The 17,327-nt window shown below is 38.5% G+C and overlaps 1 protein-coding gene across 32 annotated transcripts in view; it reads right to left on the minus strand.

Annotated features, from left to right (window-relative positions):
• TXNDC16 (thioredoxin domain containing 16) overlaps positions 1-17,327 on the minus strand; it is a 143,444-nt gene that overhangs the window by 111,696 nt on the left and 14,421 nt on the right. For 25 of the 32 annotated variants that reach the window (XM_078334929.1, XM_035260529.3, XM_009006034.5 and 22 more), the window contains 2 exons: positions 16,178-16,251; positions 15,282-15,356 (listed from right to left, as the gene is read on the minus strand). The exons of the other annotated variants lie outside the window; for them this stretch is intronic. In XM_078334929.1, coding sequence (XP_078191055.1) covers positions 15,282-15,356; positions 16,178-16,251 — 149 coding nt within the window. The remainder of the gene's footprint in view (positions 1-15,281; positions 15,357-16,177; positions 16,252-17,327) is intronic. 32 annotated transcript variants of the gene reach the window in all.

A 17,327-nucleotide genomic window follows, 5' to 3' on the forward strand; every position in this document is an offset into this window, starting at 1 on the left:
TATATAGCAATAAGTGCCCATATGAGAAGAATGGAGAGATCCAAAATTGACACCCTATCGTCAAAATTGAAAGAGCTAGAGGAGCAAGATCAAAAAAACTCAAAACCCAGCAGAAGACAAGAAATAACTAAGATCAGAGCTGAACTGAAAGAGATTGAGACACGAAAAACCCTCCAAAAAATCAATAAATCCAAGAGCTGGTTTTTTGAAAAGATCAACAAAATAGACAGACCACTAGCCAGACTGATTAAAAAGAAAAGAGAGAACAACCAAATAGATGCAATAAAAAATGATAAAGGGGAAATCACCACAGATTCCACAGAAATTCAAACCATCATCAGAGAATATTACAAACAACTCTATGCACATAAACTAGTAAACCTGGAAGAAATGGATAAATTCCTGGACTCCTGTGTCCTCCCAAGCCTAAACCAGGAGGAAGCTGAAACTATGAATGGACCAATAACAAGGGCAGAAGTCGAGGCAGCAATTAAGAGCCTACCACACAAAAAAAGCCCAGGTCCAGACGGGTTCACAGCCGAATTCTACCAGACACACAAAGAGGAGCTGGTACCATTTCTTCTGAAACTATTCCAAATAATCCAAAAAGAAGGAATCCTACCCAAATCATTCTACGAGACCAATATCATCCTGATACCAAAACCCGGCAGAGACCCAACAAGAAAAGAAAACTTCAGGCCAATATCCATGATGAGCATAGATGCAAAAATCTTCAATAAAATATTGGCAAGCCGATTGCAACAGCAAATCAAAAAACTTATCCATCATGATCAAGTAGGATTCATCCCAGGGATGCAAGGCTGGTTCAACATACGCAAGCCTATCAACGTAATTCACCACATAAACAGAACCAAAAACAAAAACCACATGATTATCTCAATTGATGCAGAGAAGGCATTCGACAAAATTCAACAGCCCTTTATGCTAAAAACCCTCAATAAACTCGGTATCGATGGAACGTATCTCAAAATAATAAAAGCTATTTACGACAAACCAACAGCCAATATCATACTGAATGGGCAAAAACTGGAAGCATTCGCTTTGAAATCCAGCACTAGACAAGGATGCCCTCTGTCACCACTCCTATTCACTATAGTACTGGAAGTTCTAGCCAGAGCAATCAGGCAAGAAAAAGAAATAAAGCGTATTCAAATAGGAAAGGTGGAAGCCAAATTGTCTCTATTTGCAGACGACATGATAATATACCTAGAAGACCCCATCGCCTCAGCCCAAAAACTCCTGAAACTGATAAGCAACTTCAGCAAAGTCTCAGGATATAAAATCAATGTGCAAAAATCACAAGCCTTCCTCTACACCAATAACAGACTTAAAGAGAGCCAAATCAAGAATGAACTGCCATTCACAATTGCTACAAAAAGAATAAAATACCTTGGAATACAACTCACAAGGAACTTAAGGGACCTCTTCAGGGAAAACTACAAACCACTGCTCAACGAAATCAGAGAGGACACAAACAGATGGAGAAACATTCCATGTTCATGGTTAGGAAGAATCAATATCGTGAAAATGGCTATACTGCCCAAAGTAATTTACAGAATCAACGCTATCCCCATCAAGCTACCATTGACTTTCTTCACAGACCGGAAAAAAACACCTTGAACTTCATATGGAACCAAAAGAGAGCCCGCATAGCCAAGTCAATTCTAAGCAAAAAGAACACAGCGGGGGGCATCACACTACCGGATTTCAAACTATACTATAAGGCTACAGTAATCAAAACAGCATGGTACTGGTACCAAAACAGAGATATAGATCAATGGAACAGAACAGAGGCATCAGAGGCAACACAACATAGCTACAACCATACAATCTTTGATAAACCTGACAAAAACAAGCAATGGGGAAAGGACTCCCTGTTCAACAAATGGTGTTGGGAAAACTGGCTAGCCATGTGTAGAAAGCAGAAACTGGACCCCTTCCTGACACCTTACACTAAAATTAACTCCAGATGGATTAAAGACTTAAACATAAGACCTGGCACCATAAAAACCCTAGAAGGAAATCTAGGCAAAACCATCCAGGACATAGGAGTAGGCAAGGACTTCATGAACAAAACACCAAAAGCATTGGCAACAAAAGCCAAAATAGACAAATGGGACCTAATCAAACTCCACAGCTTCTGCACGGCAAAAGAAACAGTCTCTAGTGTGAATCGGCAACCAACAGAATGGGAAAAAATTTTTGCAGTTTACCCATCTGACAAAGGGCTGATATCCAGAATTTACAAAGAACTCAAACGGATTTACAGGAAAAAAACAAACAAGCCCATTCAAAAGTGGGCAAAGGATATGAACAGACACTTTACGAAAGAAGACATATATGAGGCCAACAATCATATGAAAAAATGCTCATCGTCACTGGTCATCAGAGAGATGCAAATCAAAACCACATTGAGATACCATCTCACGCCAGTTAGAATGGCGATCATTAAAAAATCTGGAGACAACAGATGCTGGAGAGGATGTGGAGAAAAAGGAACACTTTTACACTGTTGGTGGGAGTGTAAATTAGTCCAACCATTGTGGAAGACGGTGTGGCGATTCCTCAAGGCCTTAGAAATAGAAATCCCATTTGACCCAGCAATCCCATTACTGGGTATATATCCAAAGGACTATAAATCGTTCTACTACAAGGACACATGCACACGAATGTTCATTGCAGCACTGTTTACAATAGCAAAGACCTGGAATCAACCCAAATGCCCATCGATGATAGACTGGATTGGGAAAATGTGGCACATATACACCATGGAATATTATGCAGCAATCAGAAATGATGAGTTCGTGTCGTTTATAGGGACATGGATGAATCTGGAGAACATCATTCTCAGCAAACTGACACAAGAACAGAAAATGAAACACCGCATATTCTCACTCATAGGCGGGTGATGAAAAATGAGAACACATGGACACAGAGGGGGAGTACTAAACACTGGGGTCTATCGGGGGAAAAGGGGAGGGCCAGTGGGAGGGGGAGGTGGGGAGGGATTGCCAGGGGAGAAATACCAAATGTGGGTGAAGGGGAGAAAGCAAACAAAACACACTGCCCTGTGTGTACCTATGCAACTGTATTGCATGCTCTGCACATGTACCCCAAAACCTAAAATGCAATTAAAAAAAAAAAATACAATAATGAAGTTGGCAAATATCAGTCTTACTTTTGTGTCATAAATTATATATTCTCCTATTAGCTTGCTTCTTATAAAACTATAATTACCAGAAACAATTTTATGAGCTTAAAACTTAAGAGGATTTCAGGTCTTCTCATTTTTAACAACCAAAAAGTGAAACTTCCAAATTCATCATCCACAAATCCAATATTTTAGTACCTAATATATGTCATGTACCATGTATGTATTGGTAGAAGCACTTTGTCTAAAAATTCACAGCTTGGAGATATAATCATTAATACCAATTAACAGAGCTGTGAGGAATTCAAGTCCAGGAAAAGCATTTTTTTCTTATACTTTCCCAGTAAAAAGTACATCATTTTCACACAGGAACCCACCTGACAATATTGTATAGAAACAAATCTGATATATACAAAAGAATGAGCAATAGCATAGGCACAGTTTAGGAGTTTTAGAGGAAGACACTTCTAAAAGTAACTTTCCCCAGAGGTTCTACAGTAACAATGCCTAAACACTCAATCCTTACACTCTGCAATAATGTGTTAAAGAATAAAATATCAGTAGAAACTATGACAGTTAAAAATAATTCTTCTAATATTTGACGTTCATATTATGAGTAGAATATTAAAGAAAAAGGAATTTTTATTTTCTGACAAAATACAGTATTGTCATAAGAAGAAGTACCATATCTTAATAAAGAGTTAATGAGACTTCACTTTCTTACTGGACTACCTTTTCTTTTTGCATCATTTGATGATTTTTTTTTCTTTTGCAACTTTTGATTTTTTTTTTTTTTTTTTGAAGGTCTTGCTCTGTCACACAGGATGAGTGGCAAAATCATAGCTCATTGCAGCCTTGAGCTTCTGGGCTCAAGCCATTCTCCTGTCTCTGCCTCAGTCCAAGTAACTAGGACAACAGGCATGTATCATCATGCCTGGCTAATTTCTAAAATTTTTTTTTTTTTTTTTTTTTTTTTGAGACGGAGTTTCACTCTTATTACCCAGGCTGGAGTGCAATGGCGCGATCTCGGCTCACCGCAACCTCTGCCTCCCGGGTTCAGGCAATTCTCCTGCCTCAGTCTCCCAAGTAGCTGGGATTACAGGCACGTGCCACCATGCCCAGCTAATATTTTGTATTTTTAGTAGAGACGGGGTTTCACCATGTTGACCAGGATGGTCTCGATCTCTTGACCTCGTGATCCACCCGCCTCGGCCTCCCAAAGTGCTGGGATTACAGGCTTGAGCCACCGCACCCGGCCTCTAAAATTTTTTTGTAGAGACTGGGGTCTCCTTATATTGCCCAAGCTGGTTTTGATCTCCTGGTCTCAAGTGATCCTCTTTCCTTAGCCTTCCAAAGTGCTGGTATTACAGTATGAGCCACCTCACCTGGCCTGAGGATTCTTAGGAGTCAATAATGAGTTCAGGTAAAAAAGAATGGGCTGGGGGCAATGTCTCTCTCCTGTAATCCCAGCACTTTGGGAGGTTAATGCGGATGGATCACCTGAGGTCAGAAGTTTGAGACCAGCCTGGCCAACATGGTGAAACCCTGTATCTACTAAAAATACAAAAAATTAGCCGGGCATGGTGGCAGCCACCTGTAAACCCAGCAACTCAGGAGGCTGAGGCAAGAGAACTGCTTGAACCCAGGAGGCGGGGGTTGCAGTGAGCTAAAATCTAGTGCACCATTGCACTCTAGACTGGGCAACAAGAGCAAAACTACATCTGCAATTAAAAAAAAAAAAAAAGAATGGCCTTTCTTTGCAACTGCTGCCTCAGGGCAAATATCCCCACCAACTGCAACACCATGAACTCACATTTGTTTTTTTTCTTTTTTTTGAGACGGAGTCTCACTGGGTCGCCCAGGCTGGAGTGCAGTGGCATGATCTCAGCTCACTGCAACCTCCATTTCCTGGGTTCAAACGATTCTCCTGCCTCAGCCTTCCAAGTAGTTGGGATTACAGGTGCCCACCACCATGCCCAGCTAATTTTTGTATTTTTAGTACAGACAGGGTTTCACCATATTGGCCAGGCTGGTCTCAAACTACTGACATTGTGATCTGCCCACCTTGGCCTCCCAAAGTGCTGGGATTACAGGTGTGTTACCATGACCAGCATTTTTTTAACTGATAAATGAAACTTCCTGCATTTATATAGAAAAAAAAAAACAATAACATTTTAGAGCACTGGGCAAAATCCATAATGTTATTCTCACATGTTATTTTGATCACTACAATAATCTCATGGGGCTGTAAGTATAAGATATAAGAATAAGGAAAATAAATATAATTGCTCATATTCTCAATCAATAAAAATTAGTTGTTACTTTCCTTTTCTAAATACAATCATCTCTCAGTATCCTCATGGAATTGAAATCCAGGATTGATTCCTGGATACCAAAACCCATGGATGCTCAAGTCCCATATAAAATGGCATAGAATTTGCTGTAACCTACATACATCTTCCTGTATAATTTAAATAATCTCTAAATTATGTATAATATCTGCTACAATGTAAATGCTATGCAGTTATACTATATTTTAAATATTGTCTTTTTTATTGTTGTTATATTTGATTATTTTTTTCAAATATTTTCGATCCCCATGTAGTTGAATACACATATGCAGAACCCGTGAATGGGGAGGGCCAACTGTATTACCATTCTTAACCCCATCTGGAAGCTGGGAAGTAAAATTTTCCTCACATAGGAAATGAACCACTCAATTCCACCACTTTGCACTTTGTATATTTGGAAAGCAGAATTAAGAATTTTTTAGACTATAAATCCAAATTCTCATTTTTAATTTAAATTTCATTTATTTCACAAAATAGTAATACTTTTATATGGTTCAAAACGCAAAAGGTAGCAAAAAAGTTAAAGACTAAAGAGTCTGCCTAAAAGTCCTTCTTCCTCTATCCCCAGCTTCCCCATACCATTCCTGTCAACCAATATGATCAGTTTCTGTGAAACCTTGTAATATTCATGCCACATACATGCATACTATATGCATTTACATGTGCCCCTGTTAGAAGGAAATCCTGCATGGCTCTCCCAGTGCTCCTACACAGACCAAGTCTCCTGAAGATAAAATCTAGAAAGACAGAAAAATGGAGAATTCCCATTCCAGGCTTGTTTCCTCTTCTCCAAGAGACATCTGCCTCCATTCAAAGAAAAATTAAACCTATCTGTGATACTATGAAATATATATTTGATCTCCAACCCCCTCCTTACAATCTCCACCAAACTGATGTCTTCTGTATGCTAATGGGCTGACTGACGGCTAACAGATAGCTTCAGGATGAGGCCTAGTCACTAAAAGACCAAGGCATGATTAGAGCATTATAACTTTTCAGCTCCAACCCCCAATCTCTGAGGAGGAGAGAGGGGCTGAAGGTTAGTTGATCACCAATGGCCAGTGGTTTAATCAATCATATAATCAATCATATCTACATAACAGTCCCCATAAAACCCCAAAGGGACAGAGTCTGAAGAACTTCCAGATAGCAGAACACCCAGAAATTCTTGCAGGGTGGCACACCAGGGGAGAGCATGGAAGTTCCATGCCCTTTCCCATGTGCCCTGCCCCATGCATCTTTTCATCTGTATCCTTTGCAAACCAATAAATGTAAATAATTGTTTTCCTGAGTTCTGTGAGCCACTCTAGAGAACAGCCAAGCCTGATGAAGGGCTTGTTGGAGTCATGAGAACCCCAATTTATAGCTGTTCAGACAGAAGCATGGGAACTTTTGTCCTATGTGACTGGCCTCCCAAGTAGGGGGCAGTCTTGGGGACTTGGCCTTCAACACGCAGGATCTGATACTATCTTCAGGTAGGTACCATCAGAATTAAATGAGAGGACACCCTGCTGATGTCAGCTACAGAGTTGGTGTGTGGAGAAGACTCCTCAAACATCTGGTCACGAAAGTATTCTATGTTGTGTGAGACAGAGGAAAAATAATTTTTGTTTTTTTCTACTCACTATCTTCTCTTCCCCAGAGTCAAATGCTTATATTTAGGGTTAGAGACCTTCCTCTTCTGCTGTTACATTCCACAGAAAAAGATAAGTACTTTCTCTTCAGAGGGGAAAGTAAGTGTGCCAGCTCCTATATAAGCTTGGAGATTAATAATGTTGAAGTTCTCTTTCTTCAAACCTTGCTATGTATAGGTATAAGCATCTGACACTTGTTTAGTCACTCAATACAGAACGAGGTATGAGGAACTAGCACTACCATGCTACTCTGGCTGCTGTTATTGCTATAAGGTCAGTTCTCTAATTCATAAGCCTTCTATATGTGTATTATATATATATATATTACACACACACACACACACACACACACAAGTAGGGTAACAACTCAGACTCTTTAACGTTTTGGACTTAACACCCCCTTGCCTATGTAAACGGTATTATGTATACCCTAACCATTTGATTTATTTCACTTACTCTAGTTTAGAAAGTCAATGTAAGAAAATTTTAATTGACAAGTCATTATAAATCAATGATGTTTTAGCAATATTGTAAATATCCTACCAAAAAGATACATCATTGACAATAATGGTCCAAAAATATATGTTTCAAATATCAACAATTATTATAAAGATCACCCTAAGTTTATACTTGTTATTCTATCTCAGATTTTACTAACTTAGTTTTTTTCTTCAGTTCCATATTCTGAAAATAACAAATTATCTAAAACGTTGATCTTTTCTGTTGACAAAGTAGCAAAGTTCAAGTATAACTGAAAGTTGCTGGTCTCAAGAAGAACATTCTAACTAAGGAACAAATTCAAAGGTTTTGGGAAAAAAGAAATAGCATGAGTTACACATTTTTAAAAAGCAAGCCAAATGAAGTAACATATATTCCCTAACGCAAGCTTTTAGTTCATAAACAAGTATTTTGAGAACAATCCAAACATCTGTAAATATTTCTCCTTATTGAGTATTAGGCTAAGTAGTGGATTTAGGACAAAAATAACTGACTAGTTAAAATTAATATATTTTAACATGTATGTCAATCAATTTTTGTAAATAGAGGCAATGCCAGTAAATTTTTACTTGCCTATTTACTGCCTAATAAAATGTAAATGTAGAAGAATTATGCATGATATATATATATATAGTTCTACTTTCTAATAGTAGATAACAGTATCTTAGAAAACAAACAAGAATATAAATAGAAAAAATTGCCTAGTAATAAGTGACAGTAATAATATCCTTATAAGTGAAATACTATTTTGCTTATTATTAATAAGTATAATAGTTGTAACTAGTTCATTTTTCAATTTATAACAAAAATTCATAAGGTCAAAAGACAAAATTAGTATGCAGAAATCAATCTTTCATATATGGTATATATATAATACTTAGGTATATGCGTGTGTATATATATAATATCCACTACATATATTATATATATAATGCCTGTATATATATATATATATATTTATAGGTATGTGTGTGTATGTATAATACCTAGGTATATATATGTGTATACATGTTATGCCTGTTATATAATAGATAAGATGTATATGTTAAATACATATATATTATATAAGAATGCATCAGTGTATGTCTGTATGTGTCACTGTGTCTCTGTGTATTAGAAGATAACAGAAGGAAGAATTCATTTATAATAGGGTAAAAGATATAAAATATCCAGTAATAAATTTAAGTGTGCAGGCATATATTATTTTAAAAAGCATTAAACACTACTAGAATAAAGAGAATGAAAAGACAAGCCACAAGCTAGCTTGTCTCGAAGAAAATATTTGCAAAAAATACATCCAATAAAGGACTGTTATCCAAAATATATGAAATTCAATAATAAGAAAACAAACAACCCAATTAAAAAATGAACCAAAGACCTAAATCTCTTCAAAGACAGACAGATGCAAAATAAGCATATGAAAAGATCCTCCATATCATATGTCATCAGGGAAATGCAAATTAAAACAAAGAGATACCACTATTTACCTATTATGCTAGCCAAAATATGGAACACTGACAACACCAAATGCTGACAAGGATGTGGAACAACAGGAACTTTCATTCACTGCTGGTGGGAATGCAAAATGGTACAGCCACTTTGGAAGGCAGCTAGCAGTGTCTTACACAACTAAATATAATCTTACCATACAGTCCAGCAATCACACTCCTCTGGTATTTACCTAATGGAGTTGGAAACTTAGGACCACACAAAAACCTAAATATGGATATTAATAGCAACTTCATTCATAATTGCCCAAACTTGGCAACCAAGATGTCTTTCAGTAGGTCAATGATTAAACTGTGATATATCCATACAATAGAATATCCAATGATTACAAAAATAAACTATCAAGCCATGAAAAGACATGCAGAAACCTTAAATGGATATTACTAAGTGCAAGAAGTCAAGCTGAAAAGGCTACATGCTATATTCAGTCTAATATCACATCTGGAAAAGATAAAACTACAGAGATAGTAAAAAGATCAGTGGTTTGGCCAGGCATGGTGGCTCATGCCTGTAATCTCAGCACTTTGGGAGGCTGAGGCGGGCAATCACAAGGTCAGGAGATTGAGACCATCCTGGCTAACACGGTGAAACCCCATCTTTACTAAAAATGCAAAAAATTAGCCAGGCATGATGGTATGCACCTGTAGTCCCAGCTACTTGAGAAGCTGAGGCAGGAGAATTGCTTGAACCCGGGAGGCGGAGGTTGCAGTGAGCCAAAATTGTGCTACTGTACTCCAGCCTGGTGAGAGCAAGACTCCATCTCAAAAAAAAAGATCAGAGGTTTGTAGGGGAGAGAGGAAGTGATGAATAGGTAGGCACAGGGCATTTTGGGGCAGTCAATCTATTCTGTATGACACTAATGGTATAAATGTGTCATACATTTGTATGAAGAGTGAACTTTAATGTAAACTATGTACTTTAGTTAATAATAGTTTGTCAATATTGGTTCATCAATTTTAACAACTGTACCACACTAATTCAAAATGCTAATAATAGGGAAAACTATATATAAAGGAGGAGATACATGGGAATACTCCGTACTACCTGCTCAACTTTTATGTAAATTTTTCAAGTTTTGGTGCATCTAAAACTGCTCTAAGAAACAAAGACTACCAACTAAAATCCCCAAAATGGGTGAATTCATTTATAACAATGGAATAAGGGAAAGGTAGTACAAATTAAAATCCAGAAGTCAAAAGAGAAAAAATAAATTTGATCACATAATTTTTTGAAGAACACAATAGGGAAATGTAAAAGATAAATTAAAAACTTGAAAAAAATTTTTTACAGTTTGTGCTTTATATAAGGAGAGTTGTTAAAAAATAACAAAGTTTAGTCAGGCGCGGTGGCTCACACCTGTAATCCCAGCACTTTGGGAGGCCGAGGCAGGTGGATCACAAGGTCAAGAGATCAAGACCATCCTGGTCAACATGGTGAAACCCCGCCTCTACTAAAAATACAAAAAATTAGCTGGGCTTGGTGGCGCATGCCTGTAATCCCAGCTACTCAGGAGGCCGAGGCAGGAGAATTGCCTGAACCCAGGAGGCAGAGGTTGTGGTGAGCCGAGATTGCGCCATTGCACTCCAGCCTGGATAACAAGAGTGAAAACTCTGTCTCAAAAAAAAGAAAAACAAAGTTTAAGCTGAGTGTGGCGGTGTGCACCTGTACTCCCAGTTATTCCGGAGACTGAGGTGGGAGGATCCCTTCAGGTTAGGATTTTGGGGCCACAGTGGGCTATGATAGCTCCTGTGAATTGCCAATGCACTCCAGCCTGGGAAACACAGCAAGACCCCATCCCAAAATAAATAAAGTTTAAAACATAACAATAAAACAGGCAAAAGTTGTCAAGCAACAGTTCAAATCCATTTTTATGAATACTATGCAACTGTAAGAGTACAACAGAGAGAAAAAAAAAACTGCTAGCCAGGCACTGGGTATTTCAAACTGATGGTTCCACCATACAAAAGTAAGAAGACAGGTTTTTTCCTAATGGCGGTTTGCAAGGTACAGCTATGAGATAGCATACTGTTTGGCATAGTTCTTCAACATGGTAAATATCATTACTGGGAAATATTATAAAATGATATATTACATAAGTCATTTTCTTACATTTTAAACAAAAATTAGGACACTGCCTCTTTGGAATTCCGCTTTCTTGACATTTATTTATTTCTCTCAGCTTCTTCTCTTAAGTGGTAGTGTTGCCCTAGGATGTTTCCTGGCTGACCTATATGTTGACAAAACCTCAATGTACACTGCTCAGGGGCTCAGATTCCTATAGATGCCTGACGGAGACATGACGGACATTACACTTGCTAAAGTTGACTTATACTCTGTAAATTTGTTCTTCTTCCTTGCCTGTTTCAGATGGTGATCAGACTAGATCTGGGTAGCACGAGGTAGGAAAGAAGGAAAAGAGATCAAGAATGAACAAGTTTGTAGCTTGACTGACCGTTACCAAATTAACCATTACCAAGTCCAGCTAATTTCACCTCCTAAACATTAAAAAGAAAATCCCCCCTTTGCAGAGTACCCCCCTAGGTAGAGTACCTCCCTAGATTATACGATGGGCACAGAATGATTAATACATGTGCTCAAACCCCACAGATGTATCTCATATCCACCAGAATGATCTATCTCTCAAATACTAATCTGATCACATTGCTTGCCTGCCTACAGCTCTTTGCTGAGTAATCAGGTGTTAAAGTGGTCAACTAGACTAATAAGCCAAACTAAAAGCAGTAATCAAGATTTCATTTACTTACTAGGAAAGTGCAAGCAAGAGGCAAAAAGAGAGATGCTGGCTCCACAATGTTATATTTTTCACCCATCGGAATGACCACATGCAAGGGTCAGGTGGATGCAAGTGCAGATACAGAAATCATCTCATTCCAAGGAGTCCCAAACAACAGGCCCCACTTCTCTATGGACCCATGGACTTAAGGGAACAAAAGGGATGTGGAGTAGGAGTGGGAAGGCCCTGACTCAAAGAGAAGAAAAGTACCTTAGCCAAGGACTCTGATAAGGAGGCCTCAAAATGGAGGCAGCTGGGCTAGGAATGCAGACGTACATATAAGCATGGGGCCTAAAGGATTAGGAGATGGATAGGCCTATGTCCTTGACCTCAATTTTCTCTAGAAAACTGCAATGTACTGCTTGTGTGCCAAGTGTGGGATGGTGAGGGCAGCTTCCCCCTGTGAGGTTTGCCACACATAGCCTTGGAATATTACATATAGTGAGGCCTAAAATATCACATAAGGATTTGGCCTGGATCTGGGCTCCTCATTTTTCAGTGGCTACCCAAAAGCCTAAACTTATACACAGAGAAAACAAAAATTCGCTTCCTCTGATCCCATGTCTACATTTCTACTCTTATCTCCTGTTTCACATTTTATACTCTGGCAAAACTACCTTCCCCCTACTATTTCTAACTTCCTTGACAAGCTTGTCCAACCTGCGGCTCATGGGCTACATGTAGCCCAGGACAGCTTTGAATGTGGCCCAACACAAATTCGAAAACTTTCTTAAAATATTATGAGATGTTTTTGTGATTTTTTTTTTTTTTTTTAGCTCATTGGCTGTCATTAGTGTATTTTATGTGTAGCCCAAGGCAATTCTTCTTCCAATGTGGCCCAGGGAAGCCAAAGAAAAGATTGAACATGGCTGCTCTATGTCTTTGTCACAAAGTTCCTCTTGCTTTTCCCATCTTCCCCTTCTTTACCAAGCACTTATCCTTTAACACCCATCGCCACTGCCATTTCCTTCAGGATGCCAGCTCACTTAATAAATATCCACCCTCATTCTAGACATGAGTAACTATTCCCTTCTCTGTGGATCCATTAGCCCTTATGCAAACATACTTCTACTATTTTACTTGCCATATATTAATAATATTTCGTTTCTGTATCTTCCTGAGCAACACTAAATTCCTAAAGAACAGAAGCCGCATCCCATTCTGTTTTTATAGCCAATGTCTAACAAGTATCTGGCACACAGCAGGAACATGGGGAATAATCTATTTGTGGAATTCATGTTCTATAAATCAGCATTAGTACAGCACTAAGAACAGGACACTACCAAAGCAGGACTGAATAAGATAAGCCTCACAGGCTAACCAGTTTATTTAACAGGGTCCGTGGAACTAACAGCCTCAACATACCATGGCCAGAGGTTTCAAAATCACCTTGTCATCAAGTTGTTCAATGTGGACATGCCACTCCAGGATTTGGTGTCAAATTTGATTTCATACTTTATGAAAAGACTTATTTTTCTGTTTCTTCAACCCCATTTCTGGGTCAAAGATAGTCATCAGGTATCCAATGGAAAAACAACTAAACTAGTAAGCTTCCTGAGAACAAATGTCCTATCTATTACTTGGACTTTTTGCTAAGCTTCACAGAGCCCCCACCATCCCTTTGTCCCAGGAAAGGAATTCCAAGGACTTCCTTCCTCAAAAGACCATCTTCACTCATTACAACTGGCTTATTAGTCCACAAGTATCAGGGTCCATGGTTGTCAGGAATTTCTAAAGGTCTTTTGTTAACACATTATTTGGACTGGAACATTTGTAAAGTGATAAGCACAACTTTTCACCTATAAGCTTTGCATGTCCAGGAGTTAAACTACCAATTTTTGTAGCTAAGAGAGGAAGAGAGTCAAGCAGAAAAAGACAGCGAATGTCGGCAAAGGTCTTACTGGACAATAGGCTTACAACATTAAATTGAAAAAGTCCATGTAAACCTGTGTCCTTAATAAGTCATATTTTCTAGCTCTCTGACCAAAGAGAATATCAGATTGAATTCAGGGGTAGATTGCAGGAATGGACTCCAGATAGACCTAAATAACCTGACCTAAAGATTCCATGCCAGAAAACTTAAACTTCCTCTCTCAGTCAACACTCAGGTATGTGCTTGGATGAACTCTTTCTGTACTAACTGAGCAGGCACAGAGCTAGAGAATCCAGAAAGAAATCCAGCTGGGATAAGAAGAAAGCCAGGTACTTTAAAAATCCCAGTGAGAATAACAAAGATGAGTGGCACATGCCTGTGGTCCCAGCTACAGGAGGCTGAGGTGGGAGGATCCTTGAGCCTAGGAAGTGGAGGTTGCAGGAAGCCAAGATCATGCCATTGCACTCCAGCCTGGGTGACAGAGTAAGACCCCATTTCAAAAACAAACAAAAAACAAAGATAAGCTTCCTACATGGTACTATGGTCTAAATGTTGGTGTCTCCCTGAAATTCTATACTGAAATCCTAACGAAATTCTATACTGAAATCCTAACTACCAATGTGATGGTATTAGGAGGTCATAAGGGCAGAGTCCTCATGAATGAGATTGGTGCCCTAATAAAAGAGACCCTTAGAGATCTCCCTCATCCCTTTCATTATGTGAGGACACAGGGAAAAGATGACCATCTATAAACCAGGGGCCCTCACCGCATACCAAATCTGTATACCAGTACTTTGATCTTGGACCTTCCAGATTCCAGAACTGTGAAAAATAAATTTCTGTTGTTTATAAGCCACCCAGTCTATAGTATTTTGTTATAGCAGCCTCAATAAACTAAGATATCTGGCAAAATCTTCACTCCTCCAGTTGGACCTCACTCCATGTGGCTTGTTGAGTCATTTCCTACTCTTTTTTTTTTTGAGACAGAGTTTCGCTCTTGTTACCCAGGCTGGAGTGCAATGGCACAATCTCAGTTCACCACAATCTCCGCCTCCTGGGTTCAGGCAATTCTCCTGCCTCAGCCTCCCGAGTAGCTGGGATTACAGGCATGTGCCACCATGCCAAGCTAATTTTTTGTATTTTTGGTAGAGACGGGGTTTCACCATGTTGACCAAGATGGTCTCGATCTCTTGACCTCGTGATCCACCCACCTCGGCCTCCCAAAGTGCTGGGATTACAGGCGTGAGCCACCGCGCCCTTCATGTTTCTGTATCCTTTGCCATTAAAGAAATTTTAGATCTTCAATGTGGGAAGATAGATTAGTAATTTGTGGGAAATTGTTGCCTACAAATAAAATGTTAAAACCCTGAAATATTTACGAATTGTGGTTATTTAAAATAAAATCAATAGATAACAAGTAAACAAATGAATGGATAGCCCCTGTACTTACAAGAGAACATGAGCAACAATGGCATTCACATCAAACAAGGTGTCAGTAGGGAATTCTCTGAGCAATATGTTGCCCCTATAAAAAGTTTAAAAACATATTAACATTTAAAAACACAGAAATATTTCCTTAGAATTCAATTTACCTGTCTATCAAATACATTAGGTTAAAAGGTCTTTGATATTACAGCCTGTGTCATATCCACATACCCCACATACCTACCAGAGTCCTGGCACATAATACATTCTCAGTAATATATGAACTTTAAAAAGCCTAGTCTCTGGACCTAGCAAAAAGACTAGAAAAAAAAATGAGTCCAAATAAGGACTCCTATCAATCTCTCCAATCACACACACACACACACACACACACACACACACACACACACCCGCCCTCCCTCCCCCCGAAATTGGGCTGGGAAGAAGACAAGAAGGAAAAAGAAGTATCCTCTGAAGGTGCCCGAGAAAGCAAGACCTCCTCCCATTTCCTCAGCCAAATCCCAAGGATTTCAGAAACCTCAGGTAGATCAAACCCAAGTGCAGAGAGATTGGCAGATCTCTCAAAATATAAAGTATATTTATTTCATACCCTATTTGGACCGGACATATCTACCAAGAACATAAAATTTGGTAAGCACTTGCTTACCAGGCATTTGTTTAGGAGCTTACACAAGAACTTCCCCAAACAACCTTGTGAAGTAGGTATTACTCTCCGTTTTATAAATAAGGAAGTTAAAGTACAGAGAGGTTAGGTAACAAATCTATTACTTGAACTTTTTGTTAAGCTTTACATGATTCCCACTACATACAACTTTATTCTAGCTCAGGGATATTTTACATATTTGAATATTCTAGGAGTATAAATTTAATTTGTTCAATACACTCAGAAAAATAGCTTACTTGAATAAATATGCTTTCATGAAATCCTTTTCTTTTCCACAGTATCTTGATGTTTCTTCTTTGACACAATTAACCTTTAAAAGAGTATACTTAAGGTTTAGCATAGGTATCAAAAGGTCACATTTCTTGGTTAGGGAAACAAGAAGGAAAATTAAACATTACAGCTTGTTTCCAGGTCAAATTTTGTACTTTATGTTTTTTTTTTTTCTGATTTGTATGCTATAATTGCTCACATATTTAAGTGCATGAGATAACCCAGAAAAGGCACTATTTCTGAATTAAATCTTACAGAACAAGTAGGTGGTAACCAGGTAGAAAAGGAAGGACACATTTAAGGCAAGACAAAAAGTATGAGCAAAAGCCAGGAAGCACAAAAGTGAGTGCTAACTTGGGATCATGAAAGGATATCAGCAGAACACAGAGATAGCAAATACTGCTGGTTTCCCACCCAAAATCCATCCTTCCCTTTTGTTTACTAACAGAACTTTGCTAAAAGCGAATATGCCATTAAAAGGCTTTCCCAGCCTCCCCAACAGCCTGCAATGTCTCAATGGTGTTAGGAGGAGTCACTGGGTTGGAACTCCTAAAAGGCTCTTAAAAGCCAGCTGACTGATACTTTTCCTCTTTCCACTTCTCCTTGGCCAAAAATAGACAAGGCAGCTGGAGTACCAACAGCAATCATGGACCATAACGGCATCTTTAAAAACACTACTTGCTAAGGATTGTCCAACAGAGAGAATGAACTAAGTCAATGATAATGTCAGACCAGCCATACCAGCCCTGGATAGCTTATACTCTGAACTCTAAGTGAAAAAAATACATAACAACAATCTTGGCAACAACATGAAGATAAAACAGAAAGCAAAAGAACATAAAGATAAGGAGAGAGTTTAAAAGACTATCACATTAGTATAAGTCACAGATGACGTGAACCACAAGTAAAGCCAAAAAAGGACAGAAGAGATTCAAAAGGCTTTTTACAAATACAATACGTAAAACTAGGGAGAAGACTGAGCGTGTACATGCAGATTGGGATAGAAGAGGAGAGGAAAGAGAAAAAAGTATGAAGGGGTTTTTACATGGGGCAAATAGGTAGCCACCAACATTAACTAAGCAAAACTAAGACTAGAAGAATAGTTATTTTGTTTTA

The sequence above is a fragment of the Callithrix jacchus genome, chromosome 8 (genome assembly GCF_049354715.1).
Source record: "Callithrix jacchus isolate 240 chromosome 8, calJac240_pri, whole genome shotgun sequence".
In the NCBI taxonomy this organism is placed as follows: domain Eukaryota; kingdom Metazoa; phylum Chordata; class Mammalia; order Primates; family Cebidae; genus Callithrix; species Callithrix jacchus.